The following is a 20,917-nucleotide window of genomic DNA, read 5'->3' on the forward strand; positions in this document are numbered from 1 at the left end:
GGACAGTCTGTGATGCCATGACAGGGAGGCACAAGGGGTGGACAGAATTGCCCTCTGACCTTTGATCCTCTCTCCACTTTGTCATGGTTGGGTGCTCTCCTATGGATGAAGGGGCTCCAACAGACCGCTTCCTCAAGCCCCACTGCTGTCCTTGGCATCCTCTCTTTCTCTGCTTCACAAAGCTCTATTCTATGGTAAGCCTGGCTTGATCATTCAGTTAAACCCATTTCCTCAGGGCCCTGGAGGCAAGCATCACCCAGAGCTGGACTTGCTCAGAGCTAGTTTAGGACTTAGTTGCAGATGATGGTCCGCAGGCCAAATCCAGCTGGCTGCATCCAGTTTCTGTAAATTAGGTTTTATTTGAACACAGCCACACCCACTCATTTACATACTGTCTGGGGCTGTGTTTGGCCACAATGGTGGTGTTGAATAGCTGTGACAGAGACCATATGGTCCTTCAAGCCTCAAATATTTATTATTTGGTCCTTTATAGAAAGCTTGGCCCTTGGCTTAGGCCAAACCAAGGTCACTCGCTGTCACCTGCTGTCACTAAGAGTGTTTTCAGGAGAGCTGAATTCCTGCCAGCCTTCCAGAATATAAATGTGACAACAGAGTAGGTGATGCCTCTGGGAACAGGAACAGAACCAGGGATCCGTCTAAGCTGCAGAGGATGAAGTAGGTGCAGGGATGGCGGAGGATCACACAATACCAGTAGTGAGTCTGGACTTCTGTCTCAGATTCCAAAGTGCTCAGTGTCTCTAAATGACCCAGCAGGTCCTCACGTGGTGACAGAAGAAGCTGCCCCTAATAGGTATGCCTCACAGTAAGATCCTCTAATAGGCATACCTCACAGTAAGATCAGAGCAGAAAGGCATGCTTTTTCAGACAGGAAACTGGGTTTCTGGGCGTTTCCAGGGCTAACTGATCTTTTTCTGATGAGACAGAGCCAGGCAGGTGATGCTGAGGGCACTAGCCTGGCAGGGGGCAGGAGCGCTGAGCACCAAGCCTAGCTGAGTGTCGGTCACTGGGTGGTACCACAGCATCGGAAGGTCTCAGTGGTCGTCCTTCACTGGTGGTTTCCTCAAGTCCTCACTGTGCATACAAGTCACTACCTGACTCTTGGGTGCTAGGCTAGGAGGCAGAGAGTCTGGATTCATCATTTTCTCCCATAGGCTGCCCACTCTGGGAGTTCCCGCTGACCATGGTGCGAGGCATTCTGCTCGGATTCCATTCACTCCAAGTCTGGGGCTCTACCTATGTCTTAGTAGATTTCTGTAAGTGTAAATGTCTTAAAGGAATAAGAAAAAAAGAACTCTAAACTCTAACCACTAGACAGAAACTTATGCCTGTCTGACTTTCCTAACCCCCTCCTCCTTCCTTATAACAGTAATGGTCCAGTGGGAAAAGTGCCTACCAGCAAACCTAACAACCTAAGTTCAATCCCTGGAGCTCACGTGAAGGCAAGAACAGACTCCTTCAAGTTGTCCTCTGACTTCCACACATGTATCATGGCGCCCTCATATCTACAAACCCACAACTAGACACTTTTCCCCCCAAAACCCAAAAAGGCTAAAACAAAAGGAAAAAAAGAAACCAAATTTCAACCCTACCACTTGTGGCTGTCTATCATGTAAGTCCTTCCTTCCCACTGAGCTCTGGTGGTCCCCTTGGAGGATTGGCAGTGCTTAGCTAGCATGCTGCACAAAAGTGAGAGGGCAACGGTGTGTCTGTGCCTATATAATACCAGTATAATACCTGGAGACACCAATCCCCTGTGAATGAGATGTGGGAGAAGGCTCTACCCTGGTACCTTCCATACTATACCCTTCGTGCTTATCCAATCGAGGGACTAACATCCCCCGGCATAATTCTGAGATGGGGCTGCGCCAGGCCTCTGATGAACCCAGAAGCTGCCTATGTGTCAATTCTCATCTCCTTCCCTGCGGCTGCTTGGCACATCAGGAGGCTGTTTGCAGGCTGGGCTCTGGTGACTGACTAATCAAGCAGTGTCCCTGCTGCTACGGGGCAGCTTCAATCAGGGGTAAGCAGCTATGGGGTGTTATTAGCTGCGCCAGCGGTGGTAGAGTTTGTAGAGTGGCCAGAGAGGAGGATCACAAGGCTGCTCTGTGCCTGCATTTGTGTGTTTACTGACAGGCACATCTGCATTTGTTCTGCAGTGGGCCGAGTCTCAGATCTTATGTGTTGGAACTTTAGCTTGAGTGGCAGCCAGCTCTCTACCATGCCCCAAGGATCAAGGGAAGAGAAGCCTAGACTGATGGCTAACCAGGACCCCTAAGCCTAAATAAACTCAGTCCTCTTCCCTAACTGGGAATCTGGCCTTCAATTAGGAGATCAAGAAACTACATGGGCTGATGAGAGAAAGGATGCTCGTTGGCCATGTGTAGCCTTATTCGCCAGCAAGACCATCATCACAGTCCATTTTGGCCTACAGAGGAAGGCCAGCCTCATGGGTTCAATCATGAGTTCAGGAGTAGAGCTTCTGGTCCTGAATTGTAGGGCTGCCATTTGCTGACTGTGTGGTCTTGGGCAAGTTGCTCCATCTCTGCCTTGCCTGTCTTTAAAATGGGAGAAATAGTTTGGTGTCCTTTTTTAATACTAGAAGATGTGTGATAATCAAATTAAGCAAGATGTACCAAGAAAGTGTCTAGCAACCAAAATGTCTACATTCTAATGTTGGCCGCTGCAACCTATGACAGAGAGTCTTCCTGTTCTGACTTCTACCCCACCTCACCCTAGAGGCAATTTCTTCAAGTTTTCAAGGAAGCTGTTGCATGATGGTTCTAGCTCCAAGATGCCAAAAGAGCTATTTATTCATGTATGTTTGTGCACACAAGCACTTTTTTTTAAAAATAGGATTTCTCTGTGTAGCCCTTGATGTCCTAGAATTCACTTGGTAGCCTAGGCTGGTTTCTAATTCAGAAATCCACCTGCCTCTGCCTGCTGAGTGCTGGGATTAAAGGCATACACTACCAGGACCAGGCACTGAAGAACTTTCTTAAAAGCTCACTAGATTCACTAACCAAATTAGAGAAGAAACAGCTTTGGGAACTATGTATGTCTTTGAGTTGGGCGGTTGTTTCCTTACCAACTCCTTTAATCACTCCACAATTATTAGCTATGTCTGATGAATGCCACATGCATGCCACTGAGCCAGAGGTCCTGGATTCAAGTCCCGCCTCTGTGATTTGAGTCTGAAACCCATCAGATCAACGAATGTAAGAAAGAGAACGGACAGGTCCATTAAGAGCCATGACAAGGGCTGGGGAACTGCCCTGTTCAGTTCATAAAACAGAAGAGCAAATCCTCCTATGTCCTTTTAAGCATTTGCCTGGGCTTAGAGGTCTTCCAGTTTTCTCGTTCTGGGTGCCTCATTTAAATTCTGTCCATAGCACAGTTTAAGTGCATTTCCTGTCTTGGTGAATCCAAAAGCAACTCAGGCTACAGCCTCCTCTGCCAACCCCCATCCCTTTAAATTTTACCTTTCTTCAGAGCAGGCTGAAGGAAGGGCTTTCAGAATCACGACGCCTCCGCCACAAGACAAACACTGTGTGACATCCTTTGCTCATACCAGCATACCTAGCCTTCAGCAACCCAGGGAAGTGACAGTCTTAGCTCTGTTTGCTGGGGTTCAGTGACCTACTTCTGCCCCTGCTCCCAGAACCTCTGATTTCTCCTCTGGGTAGGTCTAGGCTAAAAACTTCCACAGACACCTCCAAGTCTGTGATCTGAACTCCTCTGACCTTATGCCTTCCCCATCTCGGTCCACCTCTGATTTCGCTCATTGCGTATAAGACAAGCACAGTCCCAGATGAAAGGAAAACGGGAATTTTAAACCAGAGACATCGCAAAGCCGTGGAGTCAGCACTGTCTGCCTAAAGAGTGGTGTTGAGTCGTGGGAGAGGACTAGGGAATGGCTGGCAGCATCTCAGACTCACTGAGCAGCCAGGAAGCTCAAAACCTTTGCTCACAATGGGTAACCCTGGGACCAACCCAGGACCTTGTTTTCCCTATGAGACAGAGGATGATAAAGCCTTTCCCATTCTATATCATAGGCTTATTTCAAAGTCTGTCCACTGTCACACCAGGACTCATCTCTTGTTGACTCTGTGCCCTTCCTGATGAACTGAAGGAATGCAGGAATGGTACCCGCCTGCATCCTTTGCTGCCTCTTCCACTCCCTGAGGCCCAACAACCTTTCTCCTTGGAGCCTGTCAACAGCAAGCTCTGGAAAGGCTAAACAAGGCATTGGTACAAAGTTGTAGGTTCTCCACCCCTTCAGTTTAGAAAATAGCAAACAGCAACCTAAGGTGGAAAAGGAGGTGCCGGCTGGAAGTCAATAGTATTTGGAGGACAAAGTCCACAAAGGAACCTGTGCAGATCTTTGTCTATCTCCCCCAAACCACTTGATGTCTATGCAGATGCCTCCAACATACACTATGCAAAAAAAGACTATTTTCATTTCAGATGCATATGATGGCTCAGAACAATATGAACAATATTATTTTAGTGCCCTGGGAAAAAATTAGCAAGTCAAATATTGAATCAAGCCTGCAGCACCACATGCTAAGCAGATTGCTTTGATCTTATCCACACTAAAAGCTCTATTATTGAATCTAAAGTTGGTGAACACATATCAGACCAATATACAATGCATATCTGAATGCATGTTTCTGAAGCAAGGAATGTTTTGACAAAAGGGAGAAAATATCAAAGTCACAGCTATGATCGAAGCCCAAATTTGCCCTCCCAACCCCTTTTCTCTGGGCCAGAGGATTTGCTGGCCAACCAAAATGTTTGTGCTCTGGGGGACTTACAAAGGGTCCAGAAACACTCTCTCTCTCTGGAACCAACAAAGAAAGGGTTTGTCACCCCCTACTATTTTGAGAGGAGGAGGGTGGGGTGGGAGAAAGAGCAGGCAGACACCACGCAGGGCAGAGCACCCTCTGGTGGCCACTTGTGTGGGCAGTCTCCCTGGCTCTACAGAACTTCAGGAGTGAAGCCTTCCCTCCTCCTGACACTTCTTACTCCACCAGCAGTACACTATGGAAGGGAAGGAGGCAGCAGATTATGAGGGCAGAGAGAAAAGCAGTTTGTCAAATCTCCTATCTAAGATCTGCTCCTCGAGGGTCTTCCATCAAAAGAATGGCTGGAGAATGTGTGTGGTGGCACGCACCTTCAATCCTGGCAGAGACAGGCACAGCATCTCTGTGAGGTTGAGGCCAACCACGACTACACTACACACTGAGACCCTATCTCAGAAAGAATGGAAAGAAAAGAAGGAAGGAATGAAGCAGGCTGAAATTAGGGAGCTGCAAAATCCAGCTCGAGGACCATATCCAACATACCAGCCTTTTTTGCCTGTTTTTGGAAAGGTCTAAAGTTGGAGAATGCTCTTTTATATTATTAAATGGTTGATATATAAGAGAGCTAGGTGCATAGCTCTGCAAGCTGGATTCTGTATTGGAGGAAAGGAGAGAGGGGACCATGAGCTGCTTGTATAAAATTCACTTAAGCATGGCCTATGGACATGTTTACACTACAACATAGAGCGGTTGTTGTAATGACCAGATGAATAGCTTCAAACACTGGTCTTTTTTGTTTCGTTTTGTTTTTAACATTTCAGGGTCTCAACTATGTAGAGCAGCCTGAATATTTACTATTTAGCTTTTTGATTTTTACTAATTAATTCAAGCTTTGTGTAGGTGTGTGTGGATGGTAGTATGTGAGCCTGTGTGTGGAGGGTGCACATGTGTACAAGCCAGAAAACTACCTCTGGTATTCTTCCTTACAGGTACTACCTGCCCCCTTCTACCCAAGAGTCTCACTGCCCTGGAACTCAGTAACTAGGGTAGGCTGGCTGGCCAGTCAGCCCCAGTTACCAGCCTACGCCCATCCCTCCCTCCAGTGCTGAGATTATAAGAGCACACTACCACACCCCGTGCTTTTTAAAGGGCTTCTGAAAATCAAACATGTTCTAAGGCTTGCAAACAAGCTCTTCAGTGTGAGCTAAACATCTCCCCAGCCTACTTCTGTCTTTGTTTGTTTGGTTGGTTCCTTGAGATAGGGTCTTTCTACCGAGCCTTGGCTGTCCTGGAACTCACTCTGTAGACCAGGCTGGTCTCCAACTCACAGAGATCTACCTGCCTCTGTCTTCCAAGTGCTAGGATTAAAGGTGTGTGTCATCATGCCTGGCCTATTTTTGAGCTTGCTGAGGTAGAATTTCACTATTCCTGGGTGGCCTAGAATTCACTCTGTAGATCAGGTTGGCTTTGAACTTGTGGTGATCCTCCTGCCTCAGCCTCATGAACACAAAAGCTGGTATTATAGATAAACACCATCACTCCCAATAGGACCTTCATTAAAAGAGTTCACTGGCTATTGTTTCTCGAAACTGTTCCCATTGATAAGGCTGAGCTTTGAGAGCCTAGTCTTCATCTACTGCATTCACAAACGGACGCTGTTTGACTCAATCCCCCTATCCCCAACTGGAAAATCCCTCCAGACTTACCATTTTATTATTGATTTCATGGAAATGAATCTCACAGACCTTCTCCACAACGTCTTCATTCTCAAAAGTGACAAAGCCAAACCCTAAAGGAAGGAGAAACAAAGAGGAGGAATGAGTTTGGTTCCTGCAGAGTAGGCAGGGTGGCCTGCAGTCAGGGCAGAGTCCAAACAGGCAGGGAGAATGGGGATGTTGTGGTCTAGGCAGTGATTCCAGTTTATACTCAACACCCTTCCAACAGCAGGCAACAGTCAGGAGTCCACCCACATGCAGCAGGCACCCTGTGGCTTACATTTGCCCAGAAGCAAACAAGAAATTTATGTGTCTGTTATTGACAAGGGTCAGAGCCTGTGGGCTCTGTGTGGAGGCAGGCTCGTGGCGCTGCAGAGAGCGTCTCGGATCACTGCGGGGCCGCATTGGCCCTTTCTGTGAGCTCTGATGGCTAGCCCTCAGGTCGGCCTCCATGCGGAGGTAGTTATTGGTCCTTTTCTTCCTGAACGACTTCCTCTAATACCTCATCAGGACATCCTGAGGCCTGGAAGGAACTATTAAAAGTTGCAGGCCTCTGTTCTGTGCAGGCATCCCTTTGCTACTGCCGCTTCAAACATGCTGTGGATTTGGGGCAGTTTAAGACTGTCTGATGCCTGCTGTCAGCCCGACAGCTATCCTCTGTATTTACTCTGCTGGAGACTGGCTTTACTAGACAAGCTGCACTAAAAAATTTTGGCAGGCAACTACAGATCAGCATCCTGTATGCCTCTCTCCACCCTCCTGCCCCTTCCTTTCTTCTCTTCCCACCCCCGACAGCGTTTCCAGCATGAGTGCCCATCTGCAAAGCTACTCAGTAAGCACCAGGGTACCACGTGGGCCCACACATGGTGGCTCTACTACCTTGCATTGAGCATGGCACTAATGTGCAAGGGTGCCTGGGCAGAGATTGAGATACGTTGGTGACTCGGGGGCCTGGTGATAGCCTTGCCTGGCCATAACCTGGGGACCTCCTCCTGTTCTCTGGACCTCACACTTTCTACTTGGAAATGAGGGTAGTATAAGCAGATGCCAGGTCCCCCAGATCAAGACTCTCGGGGCTCTGCTATGCTGCTATGGACAGCGTGTGTGTGTGTGTGTGTGTGTGTGTGTGTGTGTGTGTGTGTGTATGTGTGTGTGTGTGTTACTTTAGGAGGTGAAGTTTGGAAGGTGAGGATGAAACCCTTGCTTTGTTCCCCTCTCCTGCCTGGTCAGCCTACAAAATGGTGTCTTTTTGCAAGTCTGTAAAGTGGTCCTTCCCAGGACCAATGATGCTGGCACCCTGACTCTGACATCTTGCTTCCAAAACTGTAAGAGACTTGTTGTTTACAAGCTATAGCATTTTCTGACAGCAGCCCCAAATAAGACACTCTTTTCCCCAAAGACATGAATGGGCCAAATGCAAATAGTAAGATAAAAATCCACTGGCTGTTTTTGCAATATGATTATCAGTGCTTCCTAGCCAACAGAGAAGAGACAGATGTAGTGTTTTTCAGTTTCTGCATCTGTTTTGGGGCTCAGCCAACCAAGGTAAAAAAGAGAATCTCTCAGGTCTCTTCTAGTTCACTTTCCAAGGGCTGGCAGGGAAACGGCGTGGACACACAGAGATTTCACATCACAGTTTCTACAGCAGGCTCTAGAAGATTCTTTAGGAAAACGAAAGTTGCTCCCTGTTCTCCAACAACCTCCAGTAAAACAGAGGACTAGGTCTACCACACAAACACAATCGTGATCTCCAGGCTGCACCATTTGTTACCATGTCCTGAATCCTAGAGCATCACAGGTATATAAGGCAGGTGTCTGGCATGCTCTGAAGAGGACAGAACTGTCTGCACAGGGCCTCGAACTGGTAAGTTTCATGGCATCTCTCCGTAAAAGCTGGGTCCTCAGTAAGCTGAGGCCTGAAACAGACGCCACACATGAGCTAATCTGATGCTCAACCACAGCCCCCTCTCACCAGGCTATACCTCCCAAGCCATGTCCCTGGAGAGAACCTACAGAGCTTTGACTCCTCTTTGGGTGTTTCCTTGTCCTTGACCGTTAGCCCCATTCCCCACTTGCAAAGTTGACGACAGCCATACCTAGCAGCACAACCCCAAGCATTTCTCTTTTGATCCTTGTCTTCTTTAAACACTGTCATTTTTTCTAAGGACGCTAGCTCACCACCCTCTTTCAAACTCTAAAGTTAAGCTTCCTATGCACCATACCCTGTAGCAGAAGCAGGGACTACATCTCAATAGTTGATCTCTTTCCTGCCATGATTCTAGAACTTCGATCCTATGGGACTTTATAAGAAGGGATAAAGACCAGGACCTCTCCAAAGGCCTGCAGGGTGGAGAAGTGCAGGGAGGTCACAGAAAGAAGGAGCCAGCACTGACCTAAGACAGGCATTCTCTGCACTAGTACAGGGCTGGGACCTTGTTCTCAGTGGGTCCCCGGGATGAAACAGCACCTCTAAAACACTATATGTTCATAGAAGGATGGGCTCAGCTTGTTCCATGCCTCAAGATCTGAGCATTTCATCACTCATTCTGAGTCACTGCCTCTGGACTGATCTGTCCCTTCCTCCTACACCAACTGTCCCCACTTACATCTTGCTCTGTGACTTAGACCAACAAGACTTAAAAAAATTATCTCTCTAGGATTGACGAATCTCTAACTTACCCCTTGCTTCCAGCCTCTGGCTTACATTTGCCTGTGAAGGTAACCCCTCTGGCCTGGACCCACCTAAGCACCTTGTAAAAAAAAAAAAAAAAAAAAAAAAAAAAAACAAGCGCAATCTGAGCCAGGGTTTCCTGCTGCTGTTCTGTTTTACCTCCTTGCTAATTAGAGTGAGTGACTGTGTAGGTTGAAGAGGCACCTACCCTGGAAGCCCTGGAGAAAGTGTTTTTGCAAATGTGATTTGGAAGCATTCCTAGTTGAGCAGCTCCTGTCCTCATAAGAAGTAGCACATGGGGACTCATGGGTTAAGAGCACTGACGGCTCTTCCAGAGGTCCCCAGTTTAATTCCCAGTAACCACATGATGACTCACAACCATTTGTAATGGGATCTGGCGCTCTCTTCTGGTGTGTCTGAAGACAGCTACAGTGTACTCACATACATAAATTAAAAAAAAAAAAAGTAGCACATGGAGAGAGATTCAGAGAAAAGGCCAAGGGAGGGCAGATGCAGGCTTGGTACAAGTAATACAGTCACACCCAACCCCTACACGTCAACAAACAGTCAACTACAACTGTGGAGGGAGTGCCACCACCTCCAGCACAACAGAGAACTGACTGCTGTAGTTTTCAGCCCTCAAGCATGTGACATTTTGTCATGGCAGTCACAGGACAATCATACAGTGAAGGGTCAGGTTTCTGCTATCTCTGCAGAATGGGACTGTATACTTCCCCCAGCCAGGTTGCTGACTCACCAACTACAGTGCTCCAGACAGAAGGCTTGAGTGTGGATGAGTGAGCAAAACCCATGAAAGCTATTAGGAAAGAAGGTAAAGCAAGTGACATTCCAGGAGGCAGAGGACAGCCAAAGGTTTGGAGGCCCTTAGTGGTTCAGCTTATTCACATTTGATGAGAGACAGAGGCAAGGGTGGAGCAGCTGTAGACACTTGACTATTGGTCTACCAGGGGAATCACTGCTTCAACTCAAGGGAGTTGGTACTGAGACATATGCTGGGCCACCAGGCAGAGACAGGCAGGAAGTGGTCAGCTAAGAAGTGGAGGTTAAATGCAGGTAGCTGTAAAGGAGCCAGAGGGCTCTTGGCATAATTTTGGATTCTGACTCTGAACTTCCTTTCATGTCCCCCTTCCCTAAGCCCACGGGACTTCAAATGTGTATATCACACACACACACACACACACACACACACACAAATTCCTGGGGCTGAAGAGATTGGCTCAGTGGTTAAGAGTATTGCTGTTCTCAGAGGGCATGGGTTCAATTCCTAGCACCTACATGGCTTGCAACCATTTGTAACTCCAGTTCCAGGGGATTGGATGCTCTTTTCTGTACTCTGTGGGCTCTTCATATAAGTGGCAAAACATTCATAACATATGAAATAAAAATAAAATCCTTACCCCCCCCCAAAAGGTTTTCCTGACTAAAGGAAGTCATCCTAGTTTGAAGTCCCTACACCCTGGATGTGTTACGATTCAGTGGTGTCAAGACTTGTTTGCACTCTTCTAAGCATCTATATCTCTTCAGCATCCCTGTCTGTTTGGCCTGAACAGAGAAAACAAACTTGATTATGTCTAAAATATTTATTTATTCCATTTGGGGAAGCAAAGAAGCAACGAAACACTTAATTATCAATAAGTGTTATTTCTCAACATATAATCATTTTTATCTCACAGGTGCATTATCATTTCCAGTGAATCAGGAACCCACCGGTGAATGTCGGTCTCTTCTCCAAGTAGATTAAGCCCATGGGTGAAAGGCAGAAATAATGGGATACAAAATTTGAGAGAGGCGGGCAATGAGTGGGGAAACTCCCTTCAGGCATTATAGCTTTCTTTAATATATATGTGTGTGTGAGTATGTATGTATATGTATTTATATATAACTTATAGAACAGAAGTTTTGTATTTATAATTTATAGAAGTTTATATATATATATATAAATATATATATAACACATATAGAAGTTTATATATATCTATACAAACGCAACACAGAATTTCTCATCTTAACTATTTTTTTACGTCTATAGCCTGGTGGCATGAAGGACAGTGACACAGTGTGAAACCATTGTCACACCCATCTCTGGAACCTGTTTGCCATCTCAAACTTAAGTTGATGCCCACTAAACAGCAGCCCTTTCCAGCCCTGGAGACCTCCACTTCTCTCTGTCTATACCAGTGGCTCTCAACCTTCCTAATGCTGCGGCCCTTTAATGTTGTGGTGATCCCAACCATAATTACTTTGTCGCTACTTTATAACTGTTCTTTTACTACAATTATGAAACATAAACTAAATATCTACTATGTGACTTCAGGGGTTATGACCCCCAGGTTGAGATACATCCTAGGTATCTCTGTAAGCACAGCCAACATAGCACTTGTCCATAAAGGCCTAACAAGCTGAGGCATGCAGATGGATAAGAGAAATGTAATATCCTCATTTAAAAACAAAGTCAAAAGGCTGGAGGTTGTTCGGGGTGTAAAGTGAGTTCGGATCTTCAGCACTCATATAAAACATGGGCTCTGGCTGCGTATATCTACTCATGTGCTGAGTAAGAGGACAGAGACGGGTGGATTCCTGGGGACTTGCCAGTCAGTCACTGTGGCCAGTTGATGAGCAAAAGAACAGAATGTCAACCTCTGACCTCCCCCTATGTTACACACTAATAATAACAACACAACAGCAGCAGTAACAATAAAAAAGGCCAAACAATGAACTCTAGCCCCCTCTGTCCTGACCCCCTGAGGACCCCTGTTTCTCTCAAAAGAGAAAAATGGCTTTCTGAGCTGGTCTCCTCCAGGGCCTGGCTTCTGACTGTGAGTCCACAAGAGCCTGTGCTCTCTCAGGGCCCTGTGAGGGAGCCCTTGTGAGCAGCCCTGTTCTATGTCTCATTTTCCTGTGTTGAGGGAAGAAACCACCTGTCCCTAGGTGTTTAAATTGACTCCAGCCACCACTAAGAACAGAGAACAACCTAGGGATGAAGCTTGCATAGCAGCTATAGAATGCCACCTGCCCAGTGTCTCCAAAAGTCTTAAGTGCACTCTACACTTCCGATGGGCTCCAGGAGCCCACAGAACCAGGAAAAAGACAGTGGCAAGATGGCTCACCCCAGACAAAGGGCTTTCAGAATGGGTGTAAGTAGGGTAGCAGTGGGCAGGTTGCATTTACTGAAACTGGAGCATTCTCCTGAATGAAGCTATTATTGAAAACTAACAAGTCAAGGCCCACTTAAGAGGGAAGCATTTAACAGTCAAACCTTTTCTCCTTCTTTTGTTCAAACGAGAAAAACTGAATATTCATCGGAATAATACAAGGCTATAAAAGACGGTTGGAGGAGAACAGAAACCGGAAAACAAGATGGCTCAGAATTAAAATGACCCGCTTTAAACACGACCACAAAAGCACTTGGAGTATCTGAGGGCAGGGTATTGAGAGGAAAAGCTAGGAACAGCCTTCACCCAGCCTCAGAATAAGGCTCTTTTCTTATCTTATAGGCCAACGACCACTAAACGGCAACCACAATTGCGCTGCCCTTGGAAACTGGTGACAGGCATAAATTAACGCCTGTGGCTAATGGAGAGGAAACTTTAAATTGTCTAATTTATTGTATGTGTCTCAGGGAAAATTTAAGGTATGCATATGCAACAATATTCAGAAGTTATGCAAAGCCCTCCAAGGTGGGGGGGGGGTGAGCCAACATCCAAGGGTTGCCTCCAGCACAAGGATGAACTGTTTAGGTATGGGTGTGGTGAGAGTTTTCTGGCTTGAAGAAGAGTTTCTCATGCCTGCTCCCTCAGGCAACCTGGTGGGCGGCAGGTCGGTTCCAAAGTCACTGTGCTCAACTGTGTTGCCCAGTTCTGGTTTGGCTTTCTCAACCCACCCCATGCTTCTGGAGAGCAATGCCTTCCCTGGACCAGTGTTCAAAGATGGATTTGGTGGGCAGCTAGCTCAGAGAAGACCCTTACATACTTATCACATATGCCAGCCCAAACTGGCCCAGGGATATCTTCTATCCTCTGCCCACTACAGTGTGTATGGCAACTGTCTTGAGGTCCCATATGAAGAAGGTCTGAGGGGGAAAGCACAAAGGATGGCTCAGTGGGGATGGGTACCCCTGAGGACACTGATTGGTTCTGAGGGGGTGAGGGATGGGGGTGGGGTGGGGACTGGGACGCTGAGCTGCTGTTCCAAAAGAAACCACATTTCTGGTTACTGATTGCCATACAGGGTGCTTGCTCACTGTGAAACAACCTTAGTGAAATTCCATCTGGGAAAGCCACGAGGGTGCTGTTGACATTAGGTACTGTGAAATGGCTGAGCTGACATTGGTCTGGGTCCCTTTTCAGCCTCAGTTGCAAATATGGACTTCGCTAGAGCAGTAAAGTCATCCCCACCAGCTAGGGACAGAACTCCCTCAGTTATAGCCCATGCAAAGTGATTTCTTAGGGTCTGTCTGCATTCTATATAATCATCTTGGGGCTGGGGCTATGACTGGGTGAATAGAATCCTTCTTATGTTTAGTGTATTCTTGGGCTTGGTCCCCATGAACACCAAAAGTCATAATATGCGAGAGCAGGCATAAGCTTATTGATGCTTGATGGACAGTCTTTTTTCCCCCTGTCTGTCTATACCATGCCAGTCTGGGAAAGGAGAATGGATCATTCCCACTCTACAGATGGAGACTGAGGCCAGTGTGGGACCCTGTGGCCAGTACAGTACTTTCTTCCTGGTGGGCTACTCCAAACCCATTCTGCAACTGGGCAAGAGCCCCTCATCCTAAACATCCAGCATGGGAGAAGCCCAGCAGCTTCTATGCTTGCTTCCTTCCTATGCTCTCTGTTCCTGATTTCTTGGCCAGAAAGGCAAGTAGGGGAGACAGTGAAGCTTCACTGATTCACCACCAAGAGGACTTTTATATGGGAAAATAACTCAAGTGCCTCCTAAGTCAGCCAGCCTTGTAATGGGTAGAGAGTGAAGGGCTATGACTTCTTCCAGACCCCAACCACAGACCTCCTGGAAGTGAGGCTGGGTTACCAAGTGATACGCCTGGTTCTCCATGAGTCAGTTGCCTTGGGAGACAAACGGAATACATTCAGTTCTTAAGAACAAAGAACAGAGCAGGCACCCTGTCCCACACTGTACACAGGACTGAGCCTGTAGGCTCAACAAAGTGACTCAGAACAGACTTCTGGTGGGGGGGGTCCATCAGAGGCAGGGGCTGGCATCATCCCCACTCCAGATCCCTAAAGTTTCCAAAGAGGCTTGTGATGAATTGGAAAGGCCTGCAGACAACGTCTCTCTCTTCTCTATGCCCTTCTTCTTCCCTGGTGTATCCCCTTCAGGGTGGTGTCACAGTCCCTCCAATGTGGCATCCTTCATGCACCTGCTTCCTCATTTACACCAGTAGTTGGCAGCTGGTTGCTGTAAACTATAATAAAATGCCTTTCCCCAAAAAATGAAGGAATGTGACCAGACATGCCAGACATCATGATATTAAAGCCGTGTCAATTAGTTTCTCCCCCTGCTTGATAAACGAGCCCCATTCCATCTCTTAATAATGAGGAGAGAAACAAGAAAAGTTGACACTTAGTTTAATTTATTTTCTCAACTTGCCTGGTCATATTTCTTTCTGCTTTGCAGAGCCGGCTGGGGCTGTAGGGAATTACAAATGGCTGGTATACAGACAAGGTGCAGATCGGTGTGAGTCGGCGAGGCCTCCCTTATTCCCTCACTGCACTTAATCAGGAGGGGAGAGGGACCTAGCAAGCCAGCTCACACCTGCGTCTCTCTAGCCACCTCTGGGGGCTGAGGGTGGAGAGGGGAAGCAGACAGCAGAAGCGACACCATCAGATTCCCAGTCTGGTTCCACAGAACAGTCTAAGACTGAGCCTCCCAAACAGATATTACATTACACGGGTGGTGTTTGCCAGAAGGGAGACAGTCTCTCAAGAGGAAGGTACTTTTCCTTCCTCTAAGGCTGGAGAATGCTCAGGTCCTTGAAATGTGAAGAGAGACTTCTCATAAGTCAGGTGGTAACTAAGCCTTCGAGTGCACTGTGAGGATTTAGTTACCAGTTAGTTTTGTCATTGCAACCACTACCTACAATCTGAATATGTACGGATAACCCTAGACCAAGAGCTGAATCCACATCCTATCCCTAAACCCATGTTCTGGTGGCCCTGCCTGAGTCTCCTATAGGGGAAAGGCTCTTTAAAAGCTCCCCTGCCTCCTATAACCGGGTTGTTGCGATGTGGCTTGGGCACTTGCATGTTTACCCAGGTCTCTGAAATTTAGATGCCCACATATGCCTGACTCTGCCTTCTGTTTCCTAAATCAAGCCGAGCCAAGCTGAGGACATTTTGTTTAAAATAATCTAGAACTTTCTGTAGAAAAGAGAAATTTTCAGGATTCTACCTTCTAGTGTCCAGATGCCAAGCAATAAAGTTGTGTGTGTGTGTGTGTGTGTGTGTGTGTGTACACATGCAGGTGGACATTTGTGACATGTGTGGATGTGACTGTATGTGTGCCAGAGTCTGATTTTAACTGTCTTTCATTGATTATTCTCTATCTTTATTTTTGGAGAAGGGTCTCTCAGTGAATCTGAAGCTTATCACTTGGGCTAGGCTGCCTGGCCAATGAGTGTCTGGGGTCTCAGTCGTTCTACCCCCCAGCAGGGGTTATAAACATGCATCATTATGCCTGTGAGTCTGGGAGATCCAAACTCTATTCCTTATGCTTACATAGAGACTTTTTTGAGAGCTATCTTCCTAACCACTTTTTTGTCTGTATTGTGTGTATATGGGCGTGTGGGGCCATGAGTCTGTGCATATGCACAAGGGAAGCCAGAGCCCTCCAGCAATTACTGATCTTTGCCTTTGGGCAAGGTTTCTCCCTGACCTGGAAGTTTACAGGTTGGCTAGGTTGGCTGGAGGGCTATTAGGCTCTCAGGATTCCCCTATCCCCAACCCCACCCAGTGCTGAGATTACAGGTACTTGTAGGTGTGCCGGGCTTCGAACCCAAGTCCGCATTCAAAGCAACCATCCTTTAAACCAGCAAGCCGCCTTCCAGCCTATGAGCTCATGAGAAGACACTTCTGATTTACATACAGGTCAGGAGGCTGGGCAACAGCAAAGCTGCTTCTTCAAAAATTGCAAACAGGTTCCCAGACTGTCCTGGTAGAAGCTTGTAATCTCCGCTCCTCAGGAATCTGAGGCAGAAGAATCCCAAGTCTAAGATCTGCCTTAGCTACCTCTGGAGGAGAAGGTCAGACTGGTTAACTTGGTAAGACCGTCTCAAAATAAATTTTAAAGAGATCTGGCTATATAGTTCTGCAAAACAACCGACCAAACAAAAGAAACCCATTCATACTAACGTGTGAAGGGCAGATCTTGCTTCCTTTCCTATGGATGCCTTGGTTTACTAAACCCAGTAATTAAGTTCTACTTCAGAATTTCAAAGCTGGCATGGGGCAGCAGGAGAAACATTCTCTTTCTTTTTAAACTGGTGGAGGCATCTACTTGGGCCTGTGAAATTAATCACACAAGTGCATAGAGCTGTACATTGTCGGAGTAAGGGCGGAGAGCTGGGTGCCAGGGGAGGGTAGGAAAGAGATTGAGAAGAGGCAGAGGAGAGCAGGGAGAGACCTCCAACCAGCTCCAGATCGCCTTTTTTCCCCCCCTGAGAGGGCTCTGTCATGAATACTGATGGTGTGATTTGAAAGTGCCAGAGGCTGCGGGGAAGGGTGCCTCTTTCAGACTCTTGTTAACCGAGAGGGAAAAGGCACCTGTGGTCCAGGCCAGACAACCCCAACCTCATTTAATTCTGAGTGTGCTCTATAGCACCGATTCGGTGAATGACACTTGTCAGGGCAACAGATTAGCTCACAAACCTATTTTTTTGTGCTTGGTGTTCCATCTTGGTTGGGGAAAATAGTCAGTTCTTGGCGAGAGAGACACATATTACTGCTGTTAAGTGCCAATATAAACTCTGAGGCGCAGTGGTAAATTCACCAAATTAAATCGCTAGACAACTGGCTCGGATCAGGACCCCGGCAGTAGGTGCCAGGGCTGCAGTGTGCACCCAGCAGGGAGGAGGAGGCTGAGGTCGCAGGCAGCTGTGACAAGGACAGGAGAATGCTCTGCCTCGGCTTGGAGCCTGCTCGGGGAACTGCAGTGCCTGGGGAGGTCTGGGCAGGCTCCACATGCCAAGACTGGGGCCTTTCAGGCGTCTCAGCCTCAGGGTTTCCTGAGCAGGAAGTGGGGCTGCTGGAATCCTTTCATTCCAGGAGATATATGAGTGGGCTTCAGATTCCTCACCTCTCCAGAGTCATCCTCCAGCCTCATCCAGCCAGTGAAAAACTTGGGAAACGGGTTTCAGTCTACTTAGTGCCCCCTCAACAAGGCGAAGTGGGGAAGGGCTTAGACTCTGGAGCCTGGCAGACATATGATCCATCTTTGCCAGTGTGACTCCAGGCAAGTTATTTAACCACTTTGGCTCTCAGACACTTCCTCTGAGAAACAAAAATAATAAAATCCACCCAGGATGGAGGCTTTTAACACTTTACCTATGATAGGCTAGTTCTATCCCACCAGTGATCAAACTAGTCTTGATACAGCCTCTACCCTGCATATATCTTCAATGTGACTACCCCTGCCTTCGCTTCTTCCTCATTAAAATACAACAATGTGTCTGAGGGAGGCAGCTACCTGGCTTTACTGGCTATCACAGTGGGAACAAGTTCAGGACTCAAAGAGGTACATGAGCATCCTTGACTTCTAGGACACTTTAGGAGTTTAAAGGACTCTAATATGCTGGGCAGTAGTGGCACATGCCTTAATGCCAGCACTCCGGAGGCAGAGGTAGGCAGATCTTTGAGTTTGAGGCTACCCTGGTTTACAAACCAAATTCCCAAACACCCAAGACTACACAAAGATACTTTCTCTGTCTTTGCACTCCCCCCACCTCCACCCCAAGGACCTAATGTGTATGCATTTAGAGAAAAAAAGCTATCCACTAGTCTCTGAGTATCAAACCCAGCAGTGGCCAAACTGGGTGAAGTCACGCAAGCCTGGCTGTTACCTTCTCTGTCTCCTCAGCATGCCAAGTCCTGTCATGTCCCTGGAAACAGTTACTGACCACAGATAAGGCGCCAAACTTCAGAAAATCCACTACTTGGAAGTAGCTTTGCAAACACTGTCACAAACTCTGTATTCTACAACAAGGCGGGGCTTTAGAACAGCATCAACGGACAGCTTTGGCAAGATGCCCCAAGCACCTCTCCCCATGCGTCACTTCCACCGATATCCCCAGACTCCATGTATACTCCGTGGTCAGGTGGCCAGGCTACCTTGCCAATTTATCACAGGGTGGGTCTGGACTATTTTCTTTTTCTGGCTGTTAAGGAGCTGTTCTTGACATCTGGAAGCAAGACCTCTCTGAGAAGTTGAACCCAGCAGCCCAGCTGGAGTAACAGTTTTGCTACAGGGAGTAGCCATGCTCCCAAGCTCCCCACACAAGGCTGGGGTAAGGCTGCTGGGGAAGGGAGGCAGTGTACCTGATGCTGCTACTCAAGAGGCTCTCCAGGCTCAGACTGTTGCAAATGCAGAGTCTCAGGCCACACCTTGGGCCTACTGAACTTGAGTCTGTAAGCTCCCCAGGTGATTTTATGCAAATTAAAATCAAAGAAGCACTGGTCTGGAAGAGTGACTCTCTCAGCAGTGACTCCCACATCAGAATCACTTAGGAAATAAATTTGAAAATGAGGCTGAGGTCCAGGTCCCATCCTCCAAATTGAGGAAGGTCTGCCTAGTGCTCTGGAGTCTGGTAGTGAGGGCAAAGAAACCAAATATATCATTTCTACTCTTCTGTAAACGTCAGTAATGTTTGTTTATTTATTGGCTATAGGTCTTACTAGGTTGTTTAGGAGAGTTGCTGGGCTCAAGCAATCCTCCTGTCTCAAACCCTCATGAAATTGAGAATAAAGATTCACATACCACCAAGACTTAGGCTCATAGATATTTAGCATATGGGTTGAACTGTCCTGGTCAGAGGGACACCTATGGTAGCAGTTTATGAATTGGTGAAGGGAGGCAGAGGAAACAGGCAAAGGCTCCTGCTGTCAGCCATTCCCAACAACCTGAGTTCATTCCCTGGGACCCACACAGTAAAGGAAGGGAAGTGATGCCTGAGAGTTCTCTAATTTCCACACTTGTGCCACGGCACATGCACACCAGCACACATACACAAAGGCACATGCACACCAATACACATATGCAAATACATAAATGTAATACTATAAATATGCCACTACATAGAGAGGGGAAAGCTATGATGAGACCAAGGTCCCTGAAGGCACCTCATCTTGTCACTGCAAGGTATCAGCAAGCACAGCCGGTACGTTGGGCCATTCATGGTTGACAGAAAAGGCCATGGAGATGATGACACTGGCTTCAAGTCATCTCCCGACCCCCACCCCCACCATTCATGCATCAGAAATAAAAGCAAGAGGACAGCTGACCCTTCTGTCATTGACCTTAGTGCCTACCCCTCCAGGTGCACCACACACCCACACTGAGCCAAATAGACCGGTATTGCACCAAGGTCTGCTGCTGAAGAAGAAGTGCTCTCAAAGGCAGTGCTGGGGAAACAGTGCCATGTTGTATGATTTTGTTAAGAATGATGGAACTGGATCATCTACTGATGCTCTTAAGTCTGCACACTTAGAAGGTTCCAAAACAGAACCGTAGAGTGTCATTTACAAAGGGGGGAGGGAGGGAGGGAGGGAGGGAGAGAGAGAGAGAGAGAGAGAGAGAGAGAGAGAGAGAGAGAGAGAGAGAAAGAGAGAGAGAGCGAGCACTTTCAGTGGATTTTGAACCCATTTGTTAAAAATATAAAAATGCAACACTTGATTAGTTTGCATGAAGACCTGATTGACGTCGGGGAAGATGGAAATTTACAAGCTGAGTCTCAACAGAATCCTTTGCATAATTGGAGGATGGGATTGGAAAATTAGTACCATGATTTAGTTAGCACAGTGAACGTGCTCTTCCCACTGGGATCTGCGAGCCTTGTGAGATGTGTTTTTGTCAGTTATACTGGCTGAGAAGACCAGTATCATGAGAAACCAGGCAAGCCATGCTTGTAGCTGGGTCACAAAGGGTTAAAGCCTCTTCTCCCCCCAAACAACCCTATTCCATCTCTGTCTCACTAAAAAAAATATGACTTTAATTATTAATAAATGAAATTCTAACTATGGCTCTTTGCAAATGTATCCTATTAAATTCCTATTTTGGTAGGGCTAATAAAATATGAGCTGTATTAACACAGTAGTACCTGTATATTATATATATGAAAAATTAAGTAAGATAGATGGGAGATACATGCTCTTTAAAAAAAAAAGGATTTATTTTTATGTGTTTGAGTGTTTGCTTGCAAGAATGCCTGTGCACCGTGTGTGTGCCTGGTGCCCAAGGAGACCAGAAGAGGGTATCAGAGCCCATGTAATTGGAGTTACAGAGAGGTATGAGCTGCCATGACCAAGGGGAAGCCTGGAGATAAAAGACTCAAGGGAGCTAAGAATCAGTCTATCCCAGAATCCCTAGTCCCTCTGAGCTGAGCAATACTGAGTATTCAGAAGTACTGGGGGAAGGGGGACTGCCCTTGTAACTGAGTGTTACAGCAATACCAC

General features: G+C 47.0%; 1 protein-coding gene across 6 annotated transcripts in view; it reads right to left on the reverse strand.

Annotated features, from left to right (window-relative positions):
• Positions 1 to 20,917, reverse strand: part of MSI2 (musashi RNA binding protein 2) — a 351,755-nt gene that overhangs the window by 61,170 nt on the left and 269,668 nt on the right. For all 6 annotated transcript variants that reach the window (XR_013975169.1, XM_080923213.1, XM_080923211.1 and 3 more), the window contains exon 8: positions 6,530 to 6,612. Coding sequence is in view for 5 of the 6 variants with exons in the window: in XM_080923213.1 (XP_080779339.1) it covers positions 6,530 to 6,612 (83 nt within the window). In the remaining variant the exon portion in view is untranslated. The remainder of the gene's footprint in view (positions 1 to 6,529; positions 6,613 to 20,917) is intronic.

The sequence above is a fragment of the Micromys minutus genome (genome assembly GCF_963924665.1).
Source record: "Micromys minutus genome assembly, chromosome: 10".
Taxonomy (NCBI): domain Eukaryota; kingdom Metazoa; phylum Chordata; class Mammalia; order Rodentia; family Muridae; genus Micromys; species Micromys minutus.